The 25,412-nt window shown below is 50.5% G+C and overlaps 1 protein-coding gene across 1 annotated transcript in view; it reads left to right on the top strand.

Moving 5' to 3' along the window:
* Positions 1 to 25,412, top strand: part of IPO11 (importin 11) — a 178,806-nt gene that overhangs the window by 117,230 nt on the left and 36,164 nt on the right. Inside the window, exons 25-27 of the mRNA XM_038765718.1 lie at positions 2,299 to 2,394; positions 3,271 to 3,384; positions 10,957 to 11,078. Of these exons, the coding sequence (XP_038621646.1) occupies positions 2,299 to 2,394; positions 3,271 to 3,384; positions 10,957 to 11,078 (332 nt within the window). The remainder of the gene's footprint in view (positions 1 to 2,298; positions 2,395 to 3,270; positions 3,385 to 10,956; positions 11,079 to 25,412) is intronic.

The raw sequence follows: 25,412 nt of genomic DNA, 5'->3' as shown, positions 1-25,412 counted from the left end.
TGAGCTCCCGCTTGAAAGACAAACGTCTCCACCGGCCGTTTTGAGACCATTGGTGTCTCTGATGATAGAACAGACTCTGGTGCCTGTCTAGCTCTTTTTTGCAGTTGTGAGATTTTCCATTTCTCTCGCCTCAACGGGAAGCCAAATAATAATAATAATAATGGCATTTGTTAAGCGCTTACTATGTGCAAAGCACTGTTCTAAGCGCTGGGGGGGACACAAGGTGATCAGGTTGTCCCGCATGGGGCTCACAGTTATCATCCCCATTTTACAGATGAGGTAACTGAGGCTCGGAGAAGTTAAGTGACTTGCCCAAGGTCACACAGCAGACATGTGGTGGAGCCGGGGTTCGAACCCATGACCTCGGGCTCCAAAGCCCGTGCTCTTTCCACTGAGCCACGCTGCTTCTCCAACTGTGGTTGGCGCTACCAAAGTAGTTCCCCGGCGCCGTCCTTCATCACTGGGTGACCTGGAGGTTCTGGAAGGATTTGGCCAACTCAGTGGGCCTGAAGGAAACAATCCAGATGTAGAAGAATTTGGGTGGCACCCGTGGGTACCAGGCTGGCAGTTTTAGAAGCCGGATCGGACCCTTGGATTTTTTTTGTTCTTGGGAAGCTTGAACTGGAATCTGGGCACTGGCAGCCGCTGCAAAGGGCCAAAGACAGCTTTGAGTCCTTTTCACCTTGCCCATCTCCCGGACCCGAACCCAGATCCGCCTGCGCTTTCAAGGCCCTAGGCAGGAGGGCCAAGTTCTTTGGCACACCTGGAGAGCATGAATCGGTATTGCTGCCATGTTCCCTGGGGTTTGACTATATCGTCCATGGCCCGGGCTGGTGGTGTTTAGTCTCCACTGGAGTTGGGGCATGGGAGAGCCGTACCAGTTCTGTTATACTTTCCTGGCACTTAGGACTGAATAAGCGCCCATTAGAGACCATTAATTGGTTGATCACAGTTCTTTTCCCTCATCGCTAGAGTCTTTCTAACTCGAGAGGCGAGGGCTAGATCTGCAGCGCATCGGGCACCGAGCTCTTCAAGCTTCTCGTGTCCCAGGAGGGAAGGAATCTGAGGTGGGTGGCAGACGAGGAGCAGAGCAGCCGATGATGCTGGTAATTTTAAGCTTGAAGGATTGGACACTTTGGCTGGAAGCCTCCCCTATTCCGAGATTCTTTTCTTGTCCTTTCCTTGAGAGGGCATCACCGAATTACATTTCGGTGTTGTATGACTCCCATTCTTTTCATTTATTTGGAAGAAAAGTGTTGGATAGTTCTACAGATGATAAGCTACCCATTCTTTTCATTTATTTGGAAGAAAAGTGTTGGATAGTTCTACAGATGATAAGCTACTGTTGATAATCGAAGGCATTATCGTGGTTTTCCGACTTTTCTCAGGCATCGTTTGTGCCCCGCCTAGGGCCGACGGTCTTAGGTGGGGGTATACCGATAAAGGTGAGGGACCCCTTAGGTTCTCGCCCTAGACCTGGGCCAGCCTGACGTCCAGAGGCCTGGTTCCTCACCCTCCTGTGGGGACGTAAAGGGCTTAGTACAGTGCTCTGCACACAGTAAGCGCTCAGTAAATACGATTGAATGAATGACATCTGGGAGCCACCGGCCAAACCAGGTTGCCCTGTGGGGCCAGCAGGCCGGGGGCACACAAAGTGGACCAGAGCCCACTGTTGGGTAGGGACTGTCTCTATAGGTTGCCAACTTGTACTTCCCAAGCGCTTAGTACAGTGCTTTGCACACAGTAAGCGCTCAATAAATACTACTGATTGATTGATTGGTCGCTTTGACGATGCTGCCAGTGCACACCAGCGTGGCTGAGTCTGGAGGAGCAAGGGAGGACCGCATGGCCACCCTCTTGGACCTGAGCAGTCACACAGGCCTCCGTGAACGGGGAAATTGATCTTGCTCAGAGAAGTGCTGTCACAGTAGAGCGGAAAAGGGGTCCCATGTCAGTTCGGGCCCTCCGCTTGTGATCAGATCACTGCCTCTTCAGAAGGTCATGGGCGCGGGGCTCGGAGGGACCAGGGGCCTCATTCGCCCGGCTTCCTCTCCCTCCTCCACCCACCCAGCTCCCACCCCCTCTAATGGGATCAAGAGGAGTTCTGTGTAAGAAGGGACAAAGGGTGCCCATCTCTGGCTATTTTGACCTGACTAACCCACTTAAATTTGATTTAATTTCATTTGCGAATATATAGCCACTCTTCATCTCATTTTGCTTAGACTCTTCACTGAGTGCCCTGGTGATTCACCTAATCCATCGGACCGGAATATTTTAATTTTGGGTTTTGCTTTTCAGGTGGTGGAAAACGTCCTCAAAGTGAACCCAGGACTAGGGCCCCAAATGTTCCAACCGATCTTACCGGGTGTGTTCAGAGGAATCATCGACGGGGAGGTGAGACGGCTCTCAGACTTAAAGTCCCTCTTAATTGTCATCCCGAGGGCAGGGTCAGATCCGCTAACGCTAGTGCACTCTCCTGAGCGCTCAGTACAGTGTGGGGCACGAAGTAGGTCCTCAGTAAATGCCACTGTTGGAATGATTTGGTAGGGGAAGCCAAAATTGCAGAAGTAGTCTGATAAACTACAGTTTTTGTGTCGTGAATCCTTCCCGCTGTCCTGAGCCCCACTGAGCCAGAGCCTCCTTGGCTCAACCCAGGCTCTCCCTGGCTCTCTCTCTCGGTGGAGGGCAGTTGTTTGGCCCCCCAACCCCGAGTACCTGCCGGGCCTGCTCACTGTTTGGCCTCCACCTGATTTCCTGGCCCATTCTCATCAGACACGCCCGAGCTTCTGGCTTTATTGCCGCCGAGACTTCCTTGGGCAGCAGTAGGGCAGAAAGGACAGGCCCTGCTCTCGGAGTTGTCGTGGGGTCAGAATTACGAGGTCTGATTTCGCTTCTTCGGGTTTACCCGCTGCAACCTAAGCATGCCTTTCATTTTTCAAAATCAATCGCACAGCATTTATTAGGAGGCCCACTGGTTTTCGGGTGCCTTTATGAATTACCGTGAATTAGTCTTCAGAGGCAGGGGCAGCCCACTCAAGTGTCAGAGGCTCGGATACATGATTCACGCGGAGTATGGGGAATAGGTCCGTTAAAAATGGAACTCCTCGCACACTCATGATGGTGGCCCCCTTGACCAGTGTCTGAAACGACCGTCTGGGGAATGAACAGCACTGCGATCGATCAGAGTGTTGAGCCGAGGAGGATTTGGTTCTCGGTGTCGATCGGCCACGAAGGGAGTCTACAAACTGGGATTTTTCTTGAACCTGGCAGAGGTATCCAGTAGTGATGTCTACGTATCTTGGAGTCATGGCCCGAGTACTTCTGCAAAACACCAGCTTTTTTTCCTCGCTTCTCAGCCAGATGGCAGTTAAAGTTAATCAAGAGGTAAGAGTTTACGTCTGCTAAATAATCATTCGAATAGAGTGAGTTTTGTTCCCTGTTGAAATTTTTTTTTACTCTGGCAAAAAGTGGGGAAAACATTAGATCGGGCTGCGTGTTTTCCGTCCAGCTGCCGATGAGGCGGTCTCAGCTTTCGGGTCCCCAGGGGAGGAGGTTTTTACTGGGTCTGAGTCCTCCGGGCCTCCGTCATCACAGGGTGCTCTGTGTAAACCTTCGGCAATTCTAATTTGCAAATGGTTTTAAATCTGCCCCTTTTCAAGTCCAGCGGTGATTCTCCCTGTTGCTGCCTGTTCTTGAGTTCGATCTCTAGCCGCCCCTGGGATGCAGGGTTTGGGTTTGCTGCCTCCGTTGCTGGGTTGTCAGTGGGATTATGTGAAGCCCTTTCTGGGCTGCTCTGAATGTTCGGCGGAGGGCATCTCCCATTCCCTTGGTTTGGAAGCAGTGTGGCCTAGAGGAAAGCGCTTGGCCCTGGGAGTCAGAGGACCTGGGTTCTAATCCTAGCTCCGCCTCTTTTCTGTTGTGTCACCCAGGGCAAGTCACATAACTTCCCTGTGCCTCAGTTACCTCATCTGTAAAATAGGGATTAACACTGAGACCTGTGTGGGACAGGGGCCATGTCGAAACTGATAAACTTCTATCTATCCAGGGCTTTGTACCGTACCTGGCACATGGTGTGTGCTTGACAAATACCACAACTATTATTATTACTTGGCCACAGGCTATCTGGGGCCAATGTAGGTCCTGGAGCAGTGGCACATGTGGGTCAGACCTCTTCCTGGCTTCTCTAGTCCTGCAAAAAGCTTCCCTGACCCTTTTCCCCACCCTTGGTGAGGGCAGGTCCCACCCTGGGGGTGGAGTCTCGGGTCATTCATTCATTCAATCATTATTTATTTATTTATTAATGGCATTTATTAAGCACTTACTATGTGCAGAGCACTGTTCTAAGTGCTGGGGGGGATACAAGGTGATCAGGTTGTCCCATGTTGGGGCTCACAGTCTTAATCCCCATTTTACAGATGAGGTAACTGAGGCTCAGAGAAGTTAAGTGACTTGCCCAAGGTCACACAGCAGACGTGTGGCGGAGCCAGGATTCTAACCCACGACCTCTGACTCCAAAGCCCGTGCTCTTTTCACTGAGCCACACTGCTTCTCTATTTATTGAGCGCTTACTGTGTGCAGAGCACTGTACTAAGCGCTTGGGAAGTACAAGTTGGCAACATATAGAGACGGTCCCTACCCACCAATGGGCTCACAGTCTAGAAGGGGGAGACAGACAACAAAACAAAGCACGTGGACAGGTGTCAAGTCATCAGGACAAATAGAAATAAAGCTAGATGCACATCATTAACAAAATAAATAGAACAGTAAATATGTACAAGTAAAATGGAGTAATAAATCTGTACAAACATATATACAGGTGCTGTGGGGAGGGGAAGGAGGTAGGGCGGGGGGATGGGGAGGAGGAGAGGAAAAAGGGGGCTCATTCATTCATTCAATTGTATTGAGCGCTTACTTTGTGAAGAGCACTGTACTAAGCTCTTGGGAAGTACAAGTTGGCTCAGTCTGGGAAGGCCTCTTGGAGGAGGTGGTCCACAGCCACAGGATGGTCTGGTGATGGGGAAATGTTAAATTAGTGACATGCTTGTGGGGAAACACTATGGGCATCGATGGAGTGAGGGGAGGGGGGAACGGGTATTCCTTTGCCAATTAGGTAGGAGAGGGCTGGGGGCCCAGTACCTTGGCGAAGACTCCTTGGGGGCTAGTGGAAGCGATGCCCCTCCCAGTACAGCCATTTGGGCCGGACCCCCAGACTCACACATCACAGCCCTCTGACCAGACCTGAGAGCTTGTGGTCAGGGCTGCACAGGCACAGAATGGCGGTACTTCCCAAGCGCTTAGTACAGTGCTCTGCACACAGTAAGCGCTCAATAAATACGATTGATGGTGATGATGATGATGGCTTTCTGGCTTGTGAGCTTTCTGAAGCCTGCTCTCTCCCCAAACCTTGCCCCCCCACACCCCGAGCTCACAATGGAGAATCCACACCTCTATCTGCAACCTACCCTGGGGAGTTGGCCCCACTGGGTCAGTCTCTGCATCGCTGGGAGTGAGTCTCCTTGTCTCTATTTGGATTAGTCGCAGTGTGAAAAGAGCAAAATCCAACATTCATCTGTAATCCTCTGAACCATTCCTTCAGGTTTAGAGAAAACACCACCGGGAAAGGTCATGTCAGCATAAATTTTTTTTTAAAATCCCCTTGGTTTACCTGACCTGTGGCTTTGTCATCACTAAGCACCTCAGAGAGTGGGAAGCGGAAGTCCGATGACAATAAGACCTTTCGTTTTCTCATTTGTTCTCACCAAAGCCCCTTGAGGAAGCAAGCATAAAGATCCCCTGTTTGACAGTTGAGGAAACTGAGGCCCGGAGAGGCTAAGCGACTTGTCCAGAGTAACCCAGCAGGTTGGCTGTGGAGCTGGTACTAGAACTCGGGTCTCTCAACTCCAGTCCCGGGTTCTTCCCGCTAAGGTCCGATGCCCCGAACTTAAATGCTGCTGCCTGCGAGGCCTCTTTTAATCACCTGGCAGACATCCCTCGGAGGATGGAGCTGGTTGCTAAGGTGTGATACATTAGTCCAGTGATGATTGTTTGTACAGATTTATTGCTCTATTTATTTATTTATTTTACTTGTACATATCTATTCTATTTATTTTATTTTGTTAGTATGTTTGGTTTTGTTCTCTGTCTCCCCCTTTTAGACTGTGAGCCCACTGTTAGGTAGGGCCTGTCTCTATATGTTGCCAATTTGTACTTCCCAAGCGCTTAGTACAGTGCTCTGCACACAGTAAGCGCTCAATAAATACAATTGATGATGATGATGATGGTTCATGCGTCCCAACAGGGGCTGGGAGAAGCAGCTCGCCGGCCGGCCTGACTTTCCCAAGGGCGAAACACAAAGCACCCCTCCACCTCTGCCCCAACCCCCCGGGTCGTAGCCTGTGTTTTGAGCGGAGCAACAGAAGCAGCTGGCCTTAGTGGTCTTCTTCTAGACTGTGAGCCCGCTGTTGGGTAGGGACCGTTTCTATATGTAACCAACTTGTACCTGTACTTCCCAAGCGCTTAGTACAGTGCTCTGCACACAGTAAGCGCTCAATAAATGCGATCGAATGAACGAATGTAGAGCTCGTCAGAAGAGCGATGCTTCCCATGGGAAGCATCGCTTGGCTAAAATTGAGAATGCCCTTTGAGACGTCGTTGCTGCACTAGTGACAAATTGAGTATTCAATTAAATATCTTCAGCCAAGCCAAACTCAGGCAAACCACGCTTCTGGATTTTTGTTTATATAAGGAAATACCAGGTGTTCAGTTTCCAAATGCAAATGCCTCCAAGTAATTCCAGTAATAAGGTTGGAGGGGTAATGTTTCCTGGAACTTCCTAATAGTAGGAGAAACAGAGCCGAAAAGCTCACATTTGCAGCCTGATTTGTATATGTCAGATGTGTCCTCTGAGTGTCCGATGGGAGTGGGGGGGATTGAGGGACTCAGAGAACTCTCCGTCCTTCCCTACGCAAGCCTTCCCCTTCAATTTTCAGACATAGGAGCTATTTCCGTGGCATTTCCTTCCTGAAGCTCTTATTTTCTCTAATATCAGCTGCCACGTACTATGGGAAAATCGGTCCGTTTTAGGCTCTTTGGAAAAAAGCTGCAAGAAGAAGGATAGTCATTTTCCCTCCTCACGGAACCGGGTTGGTCAGGAATGCGGTGGGAAGTCGGGAATTTCCGTTACCATCTTGGCGCCACGGACGTCCGACTGGCCGTCGCTCGCTCAGGATTCACTGGGCAGCAGCTGTTCCGGTTTTGGATTTTTCCGTAGCCCCCTTGGAAGCAGTTGGACGTTTGTGATGGTGGGGCTACTAGTCTGGCCCTCCCACAAAGTCAGGGCCTCACACCCCTCCCTCTCAGCAAGCCCTGCTCCCTCCGCCGCCGGGCTCTCCTGCAGGGAATACGCAGGATGCCGTTTCGAAGCCAGGGAAGAGAAGGGTGAGAGGTTGACATCGCACTCATTTTTTAATGGCATCCTGATCCCAATCAGGCAGCCCTTGGAAAAGGCCTCGAGTCATCTCATGGGGGCATGGTGTGAACCATCTAGTCTGTAGGGTTTCTGTTTTCAGGGCATGGAGTGGCTCGGGATTACGGAGGACCACCCCATCACAGATTGGGACCAGGTGCGTGGCTCAGTGAAAAAGAGCCTGGGCTTTGGAGTCAGAGGTCGTGGGTTCAAATCCCGGCCAATTGTCAGCTGTGTGACTTTGGGCAAGTCACTTCTCTGGGCCTGTTACCTCATCAGTAAAATGGGGATTAAGACTGTGAGCCCCGCCGTGGGACAACCTGATCACCTTGTAACGTCCCCAGCGCCTAGAACAGTGCTTTGCAAATAGTAAGCGCTTAACAGATGCCATCATTAGAGAAGCAGTGTGGTTCAGTGGAAAGAGCATGGGCTTTGGAGTCAGAGGTCACGGGTTCAAATGCCGACTCCGCCAATTGTCAGCTGTGTGACTTTGGGCAAGTCACTTCTCTGGGCCTCAGTTACCTCATCTGTAAAATGGGGATTAAGACTGGAAGCCCCATGTGGGACAGGGACTGCATCCAACCCGATTAGCTTATATCTCCCCAGTGCTTACTCCAGTGCCTGGCACGTAGTAAGTGCTCAACAAATACCATAAAAAACAAAAAAATCGCAGCGATTTCCCATTTAAGTGCAGCCAGGTGCTTGTTCACTCTTTCCGCTCCCCACTATACCCCGGCTCGGGCTGAGGCAGTGGGTCAGTGGCCCTCGGTCCTGGGGGCCCATTATGGCCGTGCCCACACCCACCTCCTCCTGCCAGTTGGATGCATGTGTTAGTGTAAGACATCGATACTGAATGGAGGTTCTGGGTGCGAGTCAGCAGGGCACCCCCGGCAGGTCGCATGGCTTCCACCCCCTTCCCAGAAAGCTGTCCAAGGAAATACGGGGACGAGGCTCGGACCGGGGGAAAGAGTGAGTGGGGCCTCCTCGGCTGAGAGGCAGGGCCACTTCCATTTTGGTTGTTTTGGTGTGATCACCGCAGAGGTTAAAAGAAACGTTGTTTTCAGTGCTATTTGAGGAGGGGGTACTTGATCACAGCTGATGTTCGATCTTTGTCCATCAGTAGGTTTTCACGTAAAATGTTGATTTGTTACTGTGCTCTTGAGTGGGCCCTACTAGTGTGAGACTCAGGAGGTTGTAACGCTTGCAAAAAACACACCTTGGGGGCTGCAAGTAGACTGTGAGCCCACTGTTGGGTAGGGACCGTCTCTATATGTTGCCAACTTGTACTTCCCAAGCGCTTAGTACAGTGCTCTGCACACAGTAAGCGCTCAGTAAATACAATTGAATGAATGAATGAATGCAGAAGATTCTCTCTGACTCGTGAACCACAGCCCAGACAGAAGGAGAGTTCCGGCACTGTTGCGGACCACCAGATGCTCAGGAACAACTTGGAATTCTGGAATTTTCCAGGGCTGGAAGTCCAGCCCTGTCGTCATGTCCCCTCCCCCTCCCATCAGCCAGGACCCGACCCTGCAGGGTTCCTCCTGCGCCCCTCTACCCTCCACCCCAAGCTCTCCTCTCTGATGATGATAATGGTATTTATAAAGTGCGTATTTTGTGTCAAGCTCTGTTCTATACACTGGGGTAGATACAAGTTAATCAGATTGGCCACAGTCCTTGTCCTATATGAGCCTCACAGTCACATAGGAGGGACCTTCAAACAATCAATCAGTTGAATTTATTGAGCTTTTACTGTGTGCAGAGCTCTGTACTAAGTGCTTGGGAAAGTACAGTAAAACAGAGTTGGTAGACGTGCTCCCTGCCCACAACAAGCTTACAGACTAGATGGGGAGACAGACATTAATATAAATAAATTACGGTTATGGACGTAACTGCTGTGGGGCTGGAGGACGATGAATAAAGGTGCAAATCTAACTACAAGGGCAGTGTGGAGGGGAGGGGAGGAGAAGAAATGGCTTAGTGAGGGGTGGTCTTTTGGAGGAGATGCGCTTCTAATAAGACTTACAAGATGGGAAGTGTGTTTGTCAGTTATAAAGGGAGAGGGAGTTACAGGACGTAGGTGAGAGGTTGGCAGCAAGACAGATGAGATCAAGGTACAGTTCTTAGGTCGGCATTAGAAGCTCGAAGCGTGAGGGCTGGGTTGTAGGAAATCAGAGAGGTGAGGTAGGAGGGGGCAAGGTGATTGTATGCTTTAAAGCCGATATTAAGGAGTTTCTGTTTGATGTGGAGATGGATGGACCGCTGCTGGAGGTCCTTGAAGAATGGGGAAACATGGACTGAATAGTTTTGTAGAAAAATGATCCGGGCTGCCGAGTGAAGAGGCAGGAGGCAGGAAGGTCAGCAAGGAGGATGTCCATCAGCGGAATTAATCGAGCCCTTTTTTGTGTGTGGAGCACCGTACTCAGCGCTTGGGAGAGTACAGTACAACAATGTTGGCACACACGTTCCCTGCCCACAAAGAGCGTACAGTCTAGAGGGCTTGGATCAACTTGGTAGCAGGCGGTGTCTCCTCAACTGTAGGAAACTACCTCAGACTCCCACCCAGCGACTGGCAATGGGTAGGGGCTGGCAGTTACTGCAATAAAGATTGATTTTTCTTCCAGTGTTTATGGGTATGAGCAACTGGAGATTTTCCCTGTATTTGCTTTTGAATTTGGAAGTCATTTTATGGGCATTTCGTCTCTCATCTCCATAAAATCGTGGAGCTGGATAGACCCTGAAGAAGCCATTTATTTCCTCCCCTGCCCCCAGTCTGCGGGCCAAGACGGGGTCTTTCTGTCAGACCCCCAGCCAGTGGGGTGCTCCCCTGGGAGATGAGAGTACAGGATAATCCTTCTTAATAATAACAGTATTTGTTAAGCGTTTTCTATGTTGAGCACTGTTCTAAACGCTGGGGTAAATATAAGCTAATCAGGTCATAAGCACTTCATGTCCTACATGGGGATCACAGTTGGGTAGGGACTGTCCTATACGTTGCCAACTTGTACTTCCCAAGCGCTTAGTACAGTGCTCTGCACACAGTAAGCGCTCAATAAATACGGTTGAATGAATGAATGAATTTTGCAAACGAGGTAACTGAGGCACAGAGAAGTGAAGTGACTTACCCAAGGTCACCTAGCAGGCAAATGGTGGAGCCGGGCAGGGGCTCCTGTTGTATTGAGAACTGCCCTTGGCCAGTTTCCAGCCTGAAAGGGTCTCTCTCGAGCATCCCCTCCATTGTCCAGTAAGATCGGCTTTCGTGGTTCCTTCCAGCGTGCCGGGTCCTGAAACCCTCTGTATTGTTGTCACTTGCGAGGCCGGGTGGAGGGGTGCGGTCTTCCAAGAAAGACTGCCTTGCTTCATCCAAGATGCAGACAGCTTCGCACCAGGATCAGCAGATTCGGCTTCCCAGTCATCGATCCCGATGTGATGATAGTGATGATGAGGGAATTGCTCTTCAGCCACCCTGAAATGGCCTCCGTATCTTTCAGATGGACCAGCTCCTGGGGAACATGATTGAAATGTGGGTCGACCGCATGGACAACATCACTCAGCCCGAAAGGAGGAAACTTTCAGCCTTGGCACTGCTGTCGCTCCTTCCGTCGGATAACAGGTGAGCGGAGGGTGCCGACCTCGGGGGAGTGGGGAAACGCGGACTGCGTGGTTTTGTACAAAAGTGATCGAGGCTTCCCCCAAGCGCACGATGCCTCTGGATACGGCGCCGGCCATGTTGTCGTACGTGTTTAGCAGTGGTGAATGGGTGGCAATTCACCAGGGTGAGGGGGTCGGAGGCAGGGGCAGGAGCTTGGCGCTCCGCCCTGTAGGTTGTGTTAGCAGGAAGAGCCCTGTTGGGAACAGCGTCTGCCCAGACTGTGTCTTCTTCTGAGCCCCTCATCCTCCTGGGAACAGGGGTATGAGGGACGTGGTGAGTGTGGGAGGTGGTGGTCCCTGGCTTAGAGCTCGGCCAGGGGGACGGGAAGTTGAGGGGAGTTGTTTCTTTGAGCCCTCCCGGGCTGAGAGTGATTCAGAAGCAGACCCAGTCGTGATCGATTTTTAGCAAGGGATATGTTCACTGTAAATGCCATTTCAGTCAATCAAATGTTTATTCAACATTGAAATGGGGAAGAGGTAGGAGATGGGGACAGGAGCAGGCACTCTGCTAGAACCGCATGAAAATGGGTCCACATGGGCATTGTCTCTGCCCCTCTGGACTTTGCACTCCACTAGGAGATCTCTGGGGCGGGTGAGCTGGGAATCTCCCCGAGGGATGCCGAGCACAGTCACCCTGAGGGCTTCAACAGCCTGATCTTCGTGGGTGAAGCCCACGGAGAGGGAGGAGCTCGGCTCCGGCCGGGCTAGTTCGAGTTGCGCGTCGTTCCTGGGAGTCCACCCTGGCCCTCATGCCGACGCCTCCGTCAGCGGGGGGCTGTTTGCCTTGGGGAGGGCTGACCCCTCGCTGCCTCTGCTCCGCCGGCCGCTTCTCCCCCATGTAGGCCGAGCAAGTCGCTCGTCTCCCGCAGCTCGGGGCAGGGCTGTCTGGCAGGCTGGGCCGCTCCCCCACTGGCCGCAGGGCTTACTCGTGCTGACCCTGGGGGCTGGGGAAGCTGGGCAGATGCTTGCCAGGGCCGGTGGCAACACCTTCTCCGGGCGAGCCGAGAGCGAGGCAGCAGCGTCCACGGCAGCCGGGCCCACCCGCACGCCTCCACGTCCCAAGGCAGTGGCAGGGGCGGGTCCCCACCCCGGCTGTGGTCATGGGGCTTCTGACTCAGTTGTTCTGGCCTTCGAACCTGAGTGGTGCCGCCCCCCCCCTTCCCAGGCCCTTCCCGTGGGCCGACGGTATCCCCGCGGCTCCCACCGCTTTCGTTGGGACACGACTCAGTTGGGCAAATCCTCGTGACGGCTTTATGACATCAGATTCAACGCCTTTCACAGCAAGGGTTCTCATGTCCCTGGGGAGATCCCAGGTTTTTTAAAGCTTATCTCTCACTCTGGGGGCATGGTGGGGAGTGGGCAGACTCTGGGCTGGAGGAAAGCAGGCGGAAGGCCAAAACTCTAAGTTTCAATGTGGCATACAGGACGGCTGTTCGATCCCGGCCCATCTAGAGCCCTGGGGTGGGCATGCCTACGTGCAGATTTTGAAAATCATTCTGTCCTTGGGGGATAAAGTTTGCTTTGGCTTTTCCCATGTGCTTTTTCGTACTTTGCCCACTCCCAAATTAGATCCACTTCTAGTTTCTCCTTCACTTTAGGAGCCTGAGGACTCCAGAGTTTGAGTTTATTGAATCGTCGATACTTTCTGAAAGGTCTTGTGAGCCTCCAGGGAAGGCAAAAGAGATTACTCTCCAATTCATAAGACGACCTCCCCATTTTGCTAATCTGAAAAGCGTGCCGGGTTACTTCCCAAATGACTCATCAATTAGATTATTGTTTTGGCACCGTGGAATCATTCATCATCTTTCTCCTGGAAAACATCGGTAATTTGGGTTCAGCAAAATGACAATTAAAAATACGACTGTAGTACTTCAAAAGAATCTAGTTAAACCCAAGCTGGTTCTTGGTGAAAGACGAAGTGTGCCTTAAATCTTCCACAATTTGGGAAGTGCTAGAGCTTGTTTAAAAATGAAAGGGAAGGGGTATGTGGAGATTTTGAGTTGGTTTTTGCTTCGCTTTTTTTGAATTGGCACCTCTGGTGAGCAGAGTGCTGTACTAAATGCTAGCTGGGCCCGGAGCCCAGTGCTGGCTATCTACTTGCGTGTGGGGCATTGAACTGGACGTCTGCTCTGGTACCTCGTTTCTATTCTCATGTTTCCATTGACCAAAAGGGGCCAAATTTGCATTTTGGAAAACAGAAGCAATCATTAGGCTATTCTGTGTGGAACACTGTACTGGGAGCTTGAGAGAGTATGTCTTGTCTTATGCTGTCAAGTCGTCTCCGACCCATAGCGACACCGTGGACACATCTCTCCCAGAATGTCCCCCTCCCCCCCCGCCATATGCAGTCATTCTTTCATTCATTCAATCGTATTTATTGAGCGCTTACTGTGTGCAGAGCACTGTACTAAGCGCTTGGGAAGTACAAGCTGGCAACACATAGAGACGGTCCCTAGCCAACAGTGGGCTCACAGTCTAGAAGATTGAAATACGACTGAATGAATGAATTCTGGTAGTGTATCCATAGAGTTTTCTCTGTAAAAATACGAAAGTGGTTGACCATTGCCTCCTTCCACGCAGTAAACTTGAGTCTCTTCCCTCGACTCTGTCCTTTGCCACCGCTGCCCAGCACCGGTGAATTTTGACTCGTAGCAGATCGCCTTCCATTCGCTAGCCACTCGCCAAGCCTGGAAAGGAACGAATATGCCTCTGCTTGACTCTCCCTCCCATAGTCGAGACTGGTGGAGTACCGGAAACTCTCCGGGTGCGACCCTGAGAGGTGTGAGAGCGTAGAGTAGAGGTAAAGGCGCCTGACACTGAATATACTATCTAGTGTATGTGCTCTGCACATAGTAAGCGCTTAATAAAATGCCATTATTAGTGTAGTGGATTCAGGAAGGAAACGCAGTGGAGCGGCAAACGGGTGAATGCATCAACTCCCCCGCAGTAGCAGGTGTTAGATTTTGCCACAGCCACCAAGCCCACCTCTTGCGGGCAGCCCGTGGATTGGACCACGCTCTTACTGACCAAGAAACTCGGAACGGAGATCTCATTCTTAACTGATTACGGTGATTGCTTTCTCTTCTTCTGGACATTTGTTCTGTGCGTGCTTTTAAGAGCAATTTCAAAGATCCTGAATGTGCCTAGATGAAAATGGTTAGTGAGTTTCCCCCTTCATAGATTGCGGTACAATTCATATTTAGGGAAAAAAGTGTTTGTTTTTTTTAATTACTGGATGCTTTCTTTTATGTGGAAATGATGTCCTCTTTGTTTCTTTACATATCCGCGTGGTTCGACTTTTCAAAGATCTGTGCCCACAGAGCGACAGACATAAAAGCACACTTGTGGATGAGACTGTAAATAATCAGGCTTTCTTTGGGCAATATTTCTCGAAAACAGCAATTCATCTCTGCCTTCAAAGACTCATCTCATGATGAAAGGGCCGGATTTTACCAAGTTATAAGTGCCTTTTGAGGTTGGACTTGACTAGTTTCAAATTTCACCCCAGGCTCTTGGCTTTAGGAAAGGTAGCAAGCAGGGTGTGCTAGAGCAAGGAGAAGGTTTGGCTGCCGGACTCCTGACCGGCCACTGACCGCCACCCTCCCACGGGATCCGGGTGCCCCCCAGTATCGAGGACGCAGCTCCATATAGCGGGTCCTCAGCCTTGCCACCCTCGGGAGCTGGACTGTTGAGGGTCTGGTCTCTGGGTGACGACGCCTTTGGTGCCCGCGACCTGAGGTTTGGCAGAAGGGACCCCTCCACCTCCGCAGACCTTGCTTCTGCCTTGGGTCACCACGCCCTGCCACTGGCCTGCTGGGTCACCCCCAGGCACCCCACTTAACCGCTCTGGCCCTGAGTTTCCTTGTCTGGAAAATGGGGAGAATGCTACCTGTCTCTCCCTACCTCACAGTGATGTTGTGAGAACCAAAATCATCAATCATCAATCGTATTTATTGAGCGCTTACTATGTGCAGAGCACATAAAATGACAAAATGACATAAAATGCAGAGTGCTCTCCAAACCCCAGGTAGTATGAATTAAGAGTGAACAAGTGCTTAATGCACTGCTCCTCACACAGTAAGCACTCATTAAATATCATTGATTGAACTGATTGACCTTCTCCCCCTTTTAGACTGTGAGCCCACCGTTGGGTAGGGACTGTCTCTATGTGTTGCCAATTTGTACTTCCCAAGCGCTTAGTACAGTGCTCTGCACATAGTAAGCGCTCAATAAATACGATTGATTGATTGATTGATTCTCCTTTCTACTCTGCCGAGCTTTCTGTGGCCATCCTGAAAACCGTGCCACGTTAGGAGCCCTGACGGTGAAGCCTGTGGCGAGGCCGATCTCTCTGCTTCGTTGGGGACGGTCTCGTCAATCAATCAATCAATCAATCATATTTATTGAGTGCTTACTGTGTGCAGAGCACTGCTCTAAGCGCTTGGGAAGTACAAGTTGGCAACATATAGAGACAGCCCCTACCCAACAGTGGGCTCACAGTCTAAAAGGGGGAGACAGAGAACAAAACCAAACATACTAACAAAATATTTCATCTCCGTGTGTAGGCAGCTGTGTGTACCCACGGGAAGGGCTGTGATGATTGGGCTGGGCCCCCACTGGAAGCCTCATCCCTCCCCTTTGGAGAAAGCCTGCAAGGGAACCTGTTTCTCACCCCCAGAGAATATTGGTGTTTATCGAGCGCCGGGTGCCAAGCACTGTTCTGAGCACTGGGGTGAACGTAGGAGTTCAGATCAAACCCCAGTTCCGCCCAGGGCTCAAACTCTGGGCCTGGGAGAGCAGGCAGACAGACAGACACACACAAACACTTTCTCCCTTTCGTAGAAAGAGGTTTTAAACAAATAGAAGAATCAAATATAAAGGGCAAGGTGGACTGGGAGGGGGCAGGCCTGCCATTCTTCCCACTCCCGGCTGCAGCCTTGCCTGCAGTCCGGCAGTCGCTGCTGTGGTGCCCCCCACCCTTGCCAGCTTCTGTGGCGGGCAGGGGGAAGTGGCTGCATGCAGGGGTCTGTTCCCCGTCCTGTCCAACCCCAGCAGGGCAGCCCTTGGAAGCGTCCGGAGGTCCGGCAGTGCCACTGGAGCAGAAGGGATGGTGGAGCAGCAGGCCAGAGCAAGTGAAAAAAAATGCTCTGTGGCTGCTGGAGTTGGCGCTTCTGGGCATGTGGGGCAGCTTCTTGCAGGCCCCTAGGAGGTTGGACAGACATTGTAATAATAATAATAATAATGATGGCATTTGTTAAGTGCTTACTATGTGCAAAGCACTGTCCTAAGCACTTGGGAGGTAGCAAGGTGATCAGGTTGTCCCACAGGGGGCTCACAGTCTTAATCCCCATTTTACAGGTGAGGGAACTGAGGCCCAGAGAAGTAAAGTGACTTGCCCAAAGTCACACAGCTGACAATTGGTGGAGCTGGGATTTGAACCCATGACCTCTGACTCCAAAGCCCGGGCTCTAGAAAGGAGCAGCCTCTCTAGAAGTCCGAGGAGGCCCCAGGAGCACCTTCCCTTTGGTTGCTCTGCTTCTCGCTTTCCCTCTGCCTCTCCCCCCACTCCCCAGCAGGAATCTTCAGGTTACCTTTATGGGGTCCCATCTTTGCCTATGGGGCCCAAAGCTGGTAGCAGCGTGGCTCAGTGGAAAGAGCCCGGGCTTTGGAGTCAGAGGTCACGGGTTCAAATCCCGACTCCGCCAATTAATAATGATGGCATTTATTAAGCGCTTACTATGTGCAAAGCACTGTTCTAAGCGCTGGGGAGGTTACAAGGTGATCAGGTTGTCCCACGTGGGGCTCCCAGTCTCAATCCCCATTTTACAGATGAGGTCACTGAGGCACAGAGAAGTGAAGTGGCTTGCCCAAAGTCACACAGCTGACAATTGGCGGAGCTGGGGTTTGAACCCATGACCTCTGACTCCAAAGCCCGGGCTCTTCTCCACTGAGCCACGCTAATTGCCAGCTGTGTGACTTTGGGCAAGTCACTTAACTTCTCTGGGCCTCAGTTCCCTCATCTGGAAAATGGGGATTAAGACTGTGAGCCCCCCGTGGGACAACCTGATCACCTTGTGACCTCCCCAGCACTTAGAACAGTGCTTTGCACATAGTAAGCGCTTAATAAATACCATTATTATTATTATAATGCCGGGAACACTGTTGCTTTCCTGTGGCCTCCCTCATTTGTTGAGCCCCTCCACGCGCCCATGGGACTGTCCAACAGGGACGGAGGACCCTGGGCAAGCCGGACCTCCCGTCTATGCTCGCCGGGGTCGAGTGGTCAGAGCTTTGGCTCGGCCACAGCGTAATTTGGCTTTCCTCCCTCTTCCTCTTATCCGGTCAGCGACCAGGAGGGCCTGGAGTCAGGCCTCATGGGGGCAAGGCTGCTTCGATAAGAAGCTCTTTAAAAAACGGGCTCCTTGCAGTGTCGTAGCGTGAATTTTGAAGGTGACTTGAATGATTTGGAGCACAGTGTTTGGAAGGACCCTCCTTAAACCTTATTAGGGTTGAAATACCAAATTGAATCTCATTTAAGCGGCAGTAACACAGGAGTAGAGGAGAGCAGTGCTAATAAGCAGAGCCTGGCTTGAAATTTTGTTATCCTTTTTACAGAAAGAATGCTTTCCAGTTGCTTTATGAGCTCAGCAACCCGTATCTGTAATTGGTTTTCCCCCCTCCCAACCACCCCCAGCCCTGCAGAGAGGGAATCGAGTCACCGTACATCTCCTAGTAGTGGGGCTTCTGTGATCAGTTGATTCGGGCCGCGCACCTGTATTTCCCCAGGGGTGAATGGAGTGTGTGTGATGAGTTTGCTTCATTCTTCCCCCCATGTGCTCCCTCTTCCCTCTCCTCATGTGCAGTTTAGCCGTTTGTTAATACTTGGATGTGGTAATGAGCCCCTGTTCCTGCCCCTTCCCCTTTCCCGCCATTGCTTGGATCAGTTTAATAGTAGTAATGATGGTATTTGTTAAGCGCTTACTAGGTGCCAAACACTGTTCGGAGCGCTGCGTATCCAGCAGTTGGGGAACCCAGGGAAGAGGAAGATTAGCAGCCCCAGAAGAATCAAGGTCTTGTTGAATTTCCATATTAGCCCAGAGACCAGAGGAGGGTGAATGTTGCAGGGATGTGTGAGCGGGATTCCCAGCCCTACCCACCTTCCAGCTCTCTGACCTTACCTAACGATGATACGATCCCAAATGGTGCCTCTCTGGGCCCTGCCAGCCTCACCCCCACCTGCTTCCTTCTTCCACACTCATAACAATAATAATAATAATAATAATATTTTGTTGTCTGTTTCCCCTTTCCAGTCATTCATTCATTCAATCACATTTATCGAGCGCTTACTGTGTGCAGAGCACTGTATTAAGCACTTGGGAAGTACAAGTTTCTAGACTGTGAGCCCGCTGTTGGGTAGGGACCGTCTCTATGTGTTGCCAACTTGTACTTCCCAAGCGCTTAGTACAGTGCTCTGCACACAGTAAGCGCTCAATAAATACGACTGAGTGAATGAATGATGAATAATAATAATAACTGCATTTATTAAGCGCTTAGTATGTGCAAAGCACCGTTCTAAGCGCTGAGGAGGTTACAGGGTGATCAGGTTGTCCCACGGGGGGCTCACAGTCTTCATCCCCATTTTCCAGATGAGGGAACTGAGGCCCAGAGAAGTGAAGTGACTTGCCCAAAGCCACACAGCTGACAGTTGGCGGAGCCGGGATTTGAACCCTTGAACTCTGACTCCAAAACCCGGGCTCTTTCCACTGAGCCATGCTGCTTCCCAATGATCTTAGCTCCTGCACTTCACAGTAGTTGGGAACTTACAGCGCCATCCCCAAAAACTTGTTGAAGGTTTGAGGAGCAAGCTTTGGGATAAAATTTATTGTTGATTTTCTTCAAGACCGAGTGCCTGGCTTTGAAAAGATGGGTAACCGACAAAGCTTTGCGTCACTTTGCCCCCTCCTGCCTCACCTCCCTTCTCTCCTTCTCCATCCCAGCCCGCGCACTCTGCCCCTCTGCCGCTAACCTCCTCACTGGGCCTCGTTCTCGCCTGTCCCGCCGTCGACCCCTGGCCCACGTCCTTCTTCTGGCCTGGGATGATGATGATGATGATGGCTTTTGTTAAGCGCTTACTATGTGCAGAGCACTGTTCTGAGCGCTGGGGTAGATACAAGGTTAATAGGTTGTCCCACGTGGGGCTCACAGTCTTAATCCCCGTTTTACAGATGAGGGAACTGAGGCCCAGAGAAGTGAAGTGACTTGCCCAAAGTCACACAGCTGACAAGTGGCAGAGCCAGGATTTGAACCCATGACCTCCGACTCCCAAGCCGGGGCTCTTTTCCACTAAGCCACGCTGCTTCCCTGTGGTTTAGTGGATGTGGAATGCCCTCCCTCCTCACATCCGCCCAACTAGCTCTCTTCCCCGCTTCAAAGCCCTACTGAAAGCTCACCTCCTCCAGGAGGCCTTCCCAGACTGAGCCCCCCTTTTCTTCTGCTCCTCCTCTCCCCATTGCCCCTACTCCCTCCCTCTGCTCCACCCCCTTCCCCATCCCACAGCACTTGTGTATATTTATCCATATTTATTCTATTTATTTTATTAATGACACGTATATATTTATAATTCTACTTATCTATTTTGATGCTTTTGATGCCTGTCTCCTTGTTCTGTTTCGTTGCCTGCCTCCCCTTCTAGACTGTGAGCCCGTTGTTGGGTAGGGACCGTCTCTACATGTTGACGATTGGTACTTCCCAAGCGCTTAGTACAGTGCTCTGCACACAGTAAGCGCTCAGTAAATACAGCTGAATGAATGAGTGAATGACAAGCTCACAGTGCACTGTGCTGTTTGAAAGATGAGGAATTTTAGATCCAAGACTGCCCCCATATCATACTAGCCAGGAGGAGAGTTGGGATTTTGTACGATGAGTTGCAGAATATCAAATGTAAGAAACTGTAAGCTGTCATAACACAGCAACTCTCGGGAAAGCAAAGGTTTCTGGAAGGTCCTGAGGGAAAAATGTATTTTTGGCGTCGCTGTCGTCCTGAAAAACCGACTTTTCTCTGAAGTAGCATAAGAAAAATGAACCTGTGCCCCATCGCTCATGTTCTGTGAGAGCTGGAGGCCCGGGACTCCCCAGGGGAGACAGTGGACAGCGGAGTTGCCCTCCACCTCCAGGTGGGTCTTCCCAGAATACCCATCAGTTGTCGACTTTTGGAAATCCGCAACCAAAATGCGGGGAATGCGGGATTGTGTGGGGCTTTTGAGGGAAAAGGTTCTTAAAAATGATTTTTTTGGACCCACTTAACTACTGGTTCTCGTTGCTTTCCTGCTGCGTTCATCATCATCATCATCATCATCATCAATCGTATTTATTGAGCACTTACTATGTGCAGAGCACTGTACTAAGCGCTTGGGAAGTACAAATTGGCAACCTATAGAGACAGTCCCTACCCAACAGTGGGCTCACAGTCTAAAAGGGGGAGACAGAGAACAAAACCAAACATACTAACAAAATAAAATAAATAGAATAGATATGTACAAGTAAAATAAATAAATAAATAGAGTAATAAATATGTACAAACATATATACAGGTGCTGTGGGGAAGGGAAGGAGGTAAGATGGAGAGGGGGACGAGGGGGAGAGGAAGGAAGGGGCTCAGTCTGGGAAGGCCTCCTGGAGGAGGTGAGCTCTCAGCAGGGCCTCGAAGGGAGGAAGAGAGCTAGCTTGGCAGATGGGCAGAGGGATTGGGGGCATTCCAGGCCCGGGGGAGGACGTGGGCCGGGGGTCGATGGCGGGACAGGCGAGAGCGAGGTACGGTGAGGAGATTAGCGGCGGAGTAGCGGAGGGTGCGGGCCGGGCTGGAGAAGGACAGAAGGGAGGTGAGGTAGGAGGGGGCGAGGGGATGGATGGACGGCCTTGAAGCCCAGGGTGAGGAGTTTCTGCCTGATGCGCAGATTGATTGGTAGCCACTGGAGATTTTTGAGGAAGGGAGTAATATGCCCAGAGCGTTTCTGGACAAAGATAATCCAGGCAGCAGCATGAAGTATTCCCTGCGTTCCCTTTTTTCCCTCGTATCAAAGCCGAAAATAACAAAGGTGAATCAGTTTGGGTTGTGACTCTGGTAGGTGTCTGCTCTGTGACTATGATTGTCTTTTCAAAGGCTGGGGAGGGGAACTCGTACAGGCCCAAACGGTTGATCCCCAGGGGCTGCCGGAGCCTTCCGTTCCCCTCCCGCTCTGGGGGTAATTCAGGAGCATTTTTCCCAGTCACGGGTTTGGCCGTGCTTTGGAAAAGCCACTTTGGCACATCTTTATTGTTTTGCCTTCGCCGTGGTGGGCAGCGTGGGCCTCCAGAGCACTCCTTTTCGGCATTGCCCCCGTCACAGTCTCGCTGGCCGCGGGGCCGGATGGGGCAGGGCCCGGTGGCCCAGCAGGCCGTCACTCGTCGCCGGTCCTCGTCACGGTGCAGAAGCAGCGTGGCTCAGTGGAAAGAGCCCGGGCTTTGGAGTCAGAGGTCATGAGTTCAAATCCCGGCTCCGCCAACTGACAGCTGTGTGACTTTGGGCAAGTCACTTCACTTCTCTGGGCCTCAGTTCCCTCACCTGTAAAATGGGGATTAAGATTGTGAGCCCCACATGGGACAATCTGATCACCTTGTGTCCCCCCAGCGCTTAGAACAGTGCTTTGCACATAGTAAGTGCTTAAAAAATACCATTATTATTATTATTATTAAAGGTGGCAGGCATGGGGACTTCGGGGGCAGCTGCAGGCGCCTGGGTCTTACCGAAGAGTCAGGGGACTCCACTGCGTACTGAACGGCCCATTTGACAAATCTCGCCTGTCGACCCTGTGTTGTCTTACTAAATCTGAGTTGGAGTTGGGGTTTTCTAGAGTGGAAATGGTGCTAAAAGTATGCCAGGTCATTTTACCTCGATAGCGACTTTAAACATGGTTACCCTTGCGGTGTTCCTTTCTGAAAGAATTAATCAGACACTTCCTCACTTCTTCCCTCATTTCTCCCGACCTGACGAAGTGTGGGGAATAGAGTGACCCGAGTCTCTTCCTCCCTTCAAGGCCCTACTGAGAGCTCACCTCCTCAAGGAGGCCTTCCCAGACTGAGCCCCTTCCTTCCTCTCCCCCTCATCCCCCTTCCATCCCCCCATCTTACCTCCTTCCCTTCCCCACAGCACCTGTATATAGGTATATATGTTTGTACATATTTATTACTCTATTTATTTTACTTGTACTTATCTATTCTGTTTATTTTATTTTGTTAGTATGTTTGGTTTTGTTCTCTGTCTCCCCCTTTTAGACTGCGAGCCCACTGTTGGGTAGGGACTGTCTCTATATGTTGCCAACTTGTACTTCCCAAGCGCTTAGTACAGTGCTCTGCACACAGTAAGCACTCAATAAATACGATTGATTGATTGATTGAGTGATCTGGCTGCTCTGCCACCCTTCCTCCTGCTCTTTCTTACACAGTCCCTTGTTTCCTGCCTCCTAAAAGACACCGCGAAACAGGGGACGAGAAATGTCTGTGGTCAGTGTTGCTCTTTGGGTAGGGACCGTCTTTATATGTTGCCAACTTGTACTTCCCAAGCGCTTAGTACAGTGCTCTGCACACAGTAAGCGCTCAATAAATACGATTGATTGATTGTAGGATGTGTTTACTATTGATTCTGTCCTGTTGGTTTTCAAACTCACTTTTTTTCCCCCTCACAAGCCGCCTGGCAGGATCGGGAATGTAGCCAGCATTGGGCGGTGTTTTGACTTAACCGCCTCTGCAAGTGTCCGTGAGGCAGGGCAGGAAGAGTGCGATTCTGCAAGTAGTCTCTCATCTGGGTCCCCTGGGTCCCCGTGAGGTGTTCCATACATTTTGGAATCCCATTAGTTACTTAAAATAAGAATTCAGAGACGAGAAGCCAAAAATTAGTTCAAAAGTTGGCCTCTCATTTGTCGTCCAAAATTTTCTTCTAATGTCCATTTTGACTTTTGAATTTGTGTTGTTCAGATTTTCTTGGGGGAAAAGAGAGACTATCTTTTATCTTAGCTTTTAAAGAGAATTACTGTTATTTTACCTAGGCGCTTAGAGAGTTCTCATTTTAATCAATAAACCCCAACAAAGTTTTCAATAGGCGGTTTTAACGTGTGTGTGTGTATGTGTGTCTGTGTGTGTCCCCCTGAGGTGTTCCATACATTTTGGAATTCCATTAGTTACTTAAAGTAAGAATTCACAGATGAGGAGCCAAAACCTAAGTAGACCGAGTTTTGGTGGTACAACTTTTGATATTAACCAAAAAAGCCCGTGGGATTTTCTGAGATTCACAAAAATGAATTTTGTCACGGTGGCAAAAATGATATTCAGGGTTTAAATACTGGCTTATTTCATTAAATAAGAGAAGCAGCATGGCTCATTGGGAAGAGTACAGGCTTGGGAGTCTGAGGTCATGGGTTCGAATCCCGGCTCCGCCACTTGTCAGCTGTGTGACTTTGGGCAAGTCACTTGATTTCTCTGTACCTCAGTTGCCTCATCTGGAAGGTGGGGATTAAGACTGAGCCCCATGTGGGACAACTAATAACCTTGTATCCCCCCCAGCGCTTAGAACAGTGCTTTGCACATAGTAAGCGCTTAACAAATACCATCATTATTGTTATTATTATTCCATAAACTGAAAGGTTGAGAAGCAGCGTGGCCTCATGGATAGAGCATGAGCCTGGGAGTTAGAAGGACCAGGGTTCTAATGCCAGCTCCACCACTTGTCTGCAGTGTGACCTTGAGCAGGTCAGTTAATTTCTCTATGCTTCAGTTTCCTCATTTGTAAAATGGGCATAAAGACTATAGGCCCTGTGTGGGATGTAGACTGTGTCCAACCTGATTAGATTGTATATACCCCAGTGCTTAGTACAGTGCCTGGCACTGTCTCTCCCCACTTCAATCCATACTTCACGCCGCTGCCCGGATCGTCTTTGTGCAGAAACGCTCTGGGCATGTTACTCCCCTCCTCAAAAATCTCCAGTGGCTACCAGTCAACCTACACATCAGGCAAAAACTCCTCACCCTGGGCTTCAAGGCTGTCCATCCCCTTGCCCCCTCCTACCTCACCTCCCTTCTGTCCTTCTCCAGCCCAGCCGGCACCCTCCGCTCCTCTGCCGCTAATCTCCTCACCGTTAGGCCTCGTTCTCGCCTGTCCCGCCGTCGACCCCCGGCCCACGTCCTCCCCCGGGCCTGGAATGCCCCCAATCCCTCTGCCCATCCGCCAAGCTAGCTCTCTTCCTCCCTTCAAAGCCCTACTGAGAGCTCACCTCCTCCGGGATGCCTTCCCACACTGAGCCCCCTCCTTTCTCTCCCCCTCGTCCCCCTCCCCATCCCCTCCACCTTACCTCCTTCCCCTCCCCACAGCACCTGTATATATGTATATATGTTTGTAAGTATTTATTACTCTATATTGACTCCTCCACTTGTCAGCTGTGTGACCTTGGGCAAGGCACTTAGCTTCTCTGTGCCTCAGTTACCTCGTCTGTAAAATGGGGATTAAGACTGTGAGCCCCACGTGGGACAACCTGATCACCTTGCATACCCCCCAGCGCTTAGAACAGTGCTTTGCACATAGTAAGTGCTTAAATACCATTATTATTATTATTTATTTTACTTGTACATATTTATTCTATTTATTTTATTTGGTTTATATGTTTTGTTTTGTTGTCTGTCTCCCCCTGCTAGACCGTGAGCCCGCTGTTGGGTAGGGGCCATCTCTATATGTTGCCAACTTGGACTTCCCAAGCGCTTAGTACAGTGCTCTGCACACAGTAAGCGCTCAATAAATACGATTGAATGAAGGGATGAATGAACATAGCAAGCTCTTAACAAATATCATTTAAAAAAGACAGCAAAAAAGGAGGCCTCAATTCAGTCAGTAGTATTTATTGAGCGCTTACTGTGTGCAGAGCACTTGGGCGAGTAGAATATGACAGACACATTCCCTGCCCACCAGGAGGGACTGAGCACCAGCCAGTCACTGGTCCAGCTGCTTGAGGAACGCACAGAGCAGGAAGATGTGATCTCAGATCCTAGGGAATGTCTCCGTCTTTCTCCTCTCCTGAGCTCAGTTCATTGCCCACGGCATCCTGCTTCCCCAGCCCCCTACAAACCACCTCCTGCAACAGGGGCTTTCCTTTCCTTATTACTCTATTTATTTATTTATTTTATTTTTACATATTTATTCTACGTATTTTATTTTGTTAATATGTTTTGTTTTGTTCTCTATCTCCCCCTTCTAGACTGTGAGCCCACTATTGGG

Source organism: Tachyglossus aculeatus, chromosome 23 (genome assembly GCF_015852505.1).
Source record: "Tachyglossus aculeatus isolate mTacAcu1 chromosome 23, mTacAcu1.pri, whole genome shotgun sequence".
Taxonomy (NCBI): Eukaryota; Metazoa; Chordata; class Mammalia; order Monotremata; family Tachyglossidae; genus Tachyglossus; species Tachyglossus aculeatus.
The sequence above is the reverse complement of the archived record's forward strand: the minus strand, read 5'-3'. Positions and strand labels throughout refer to the sequence as shown.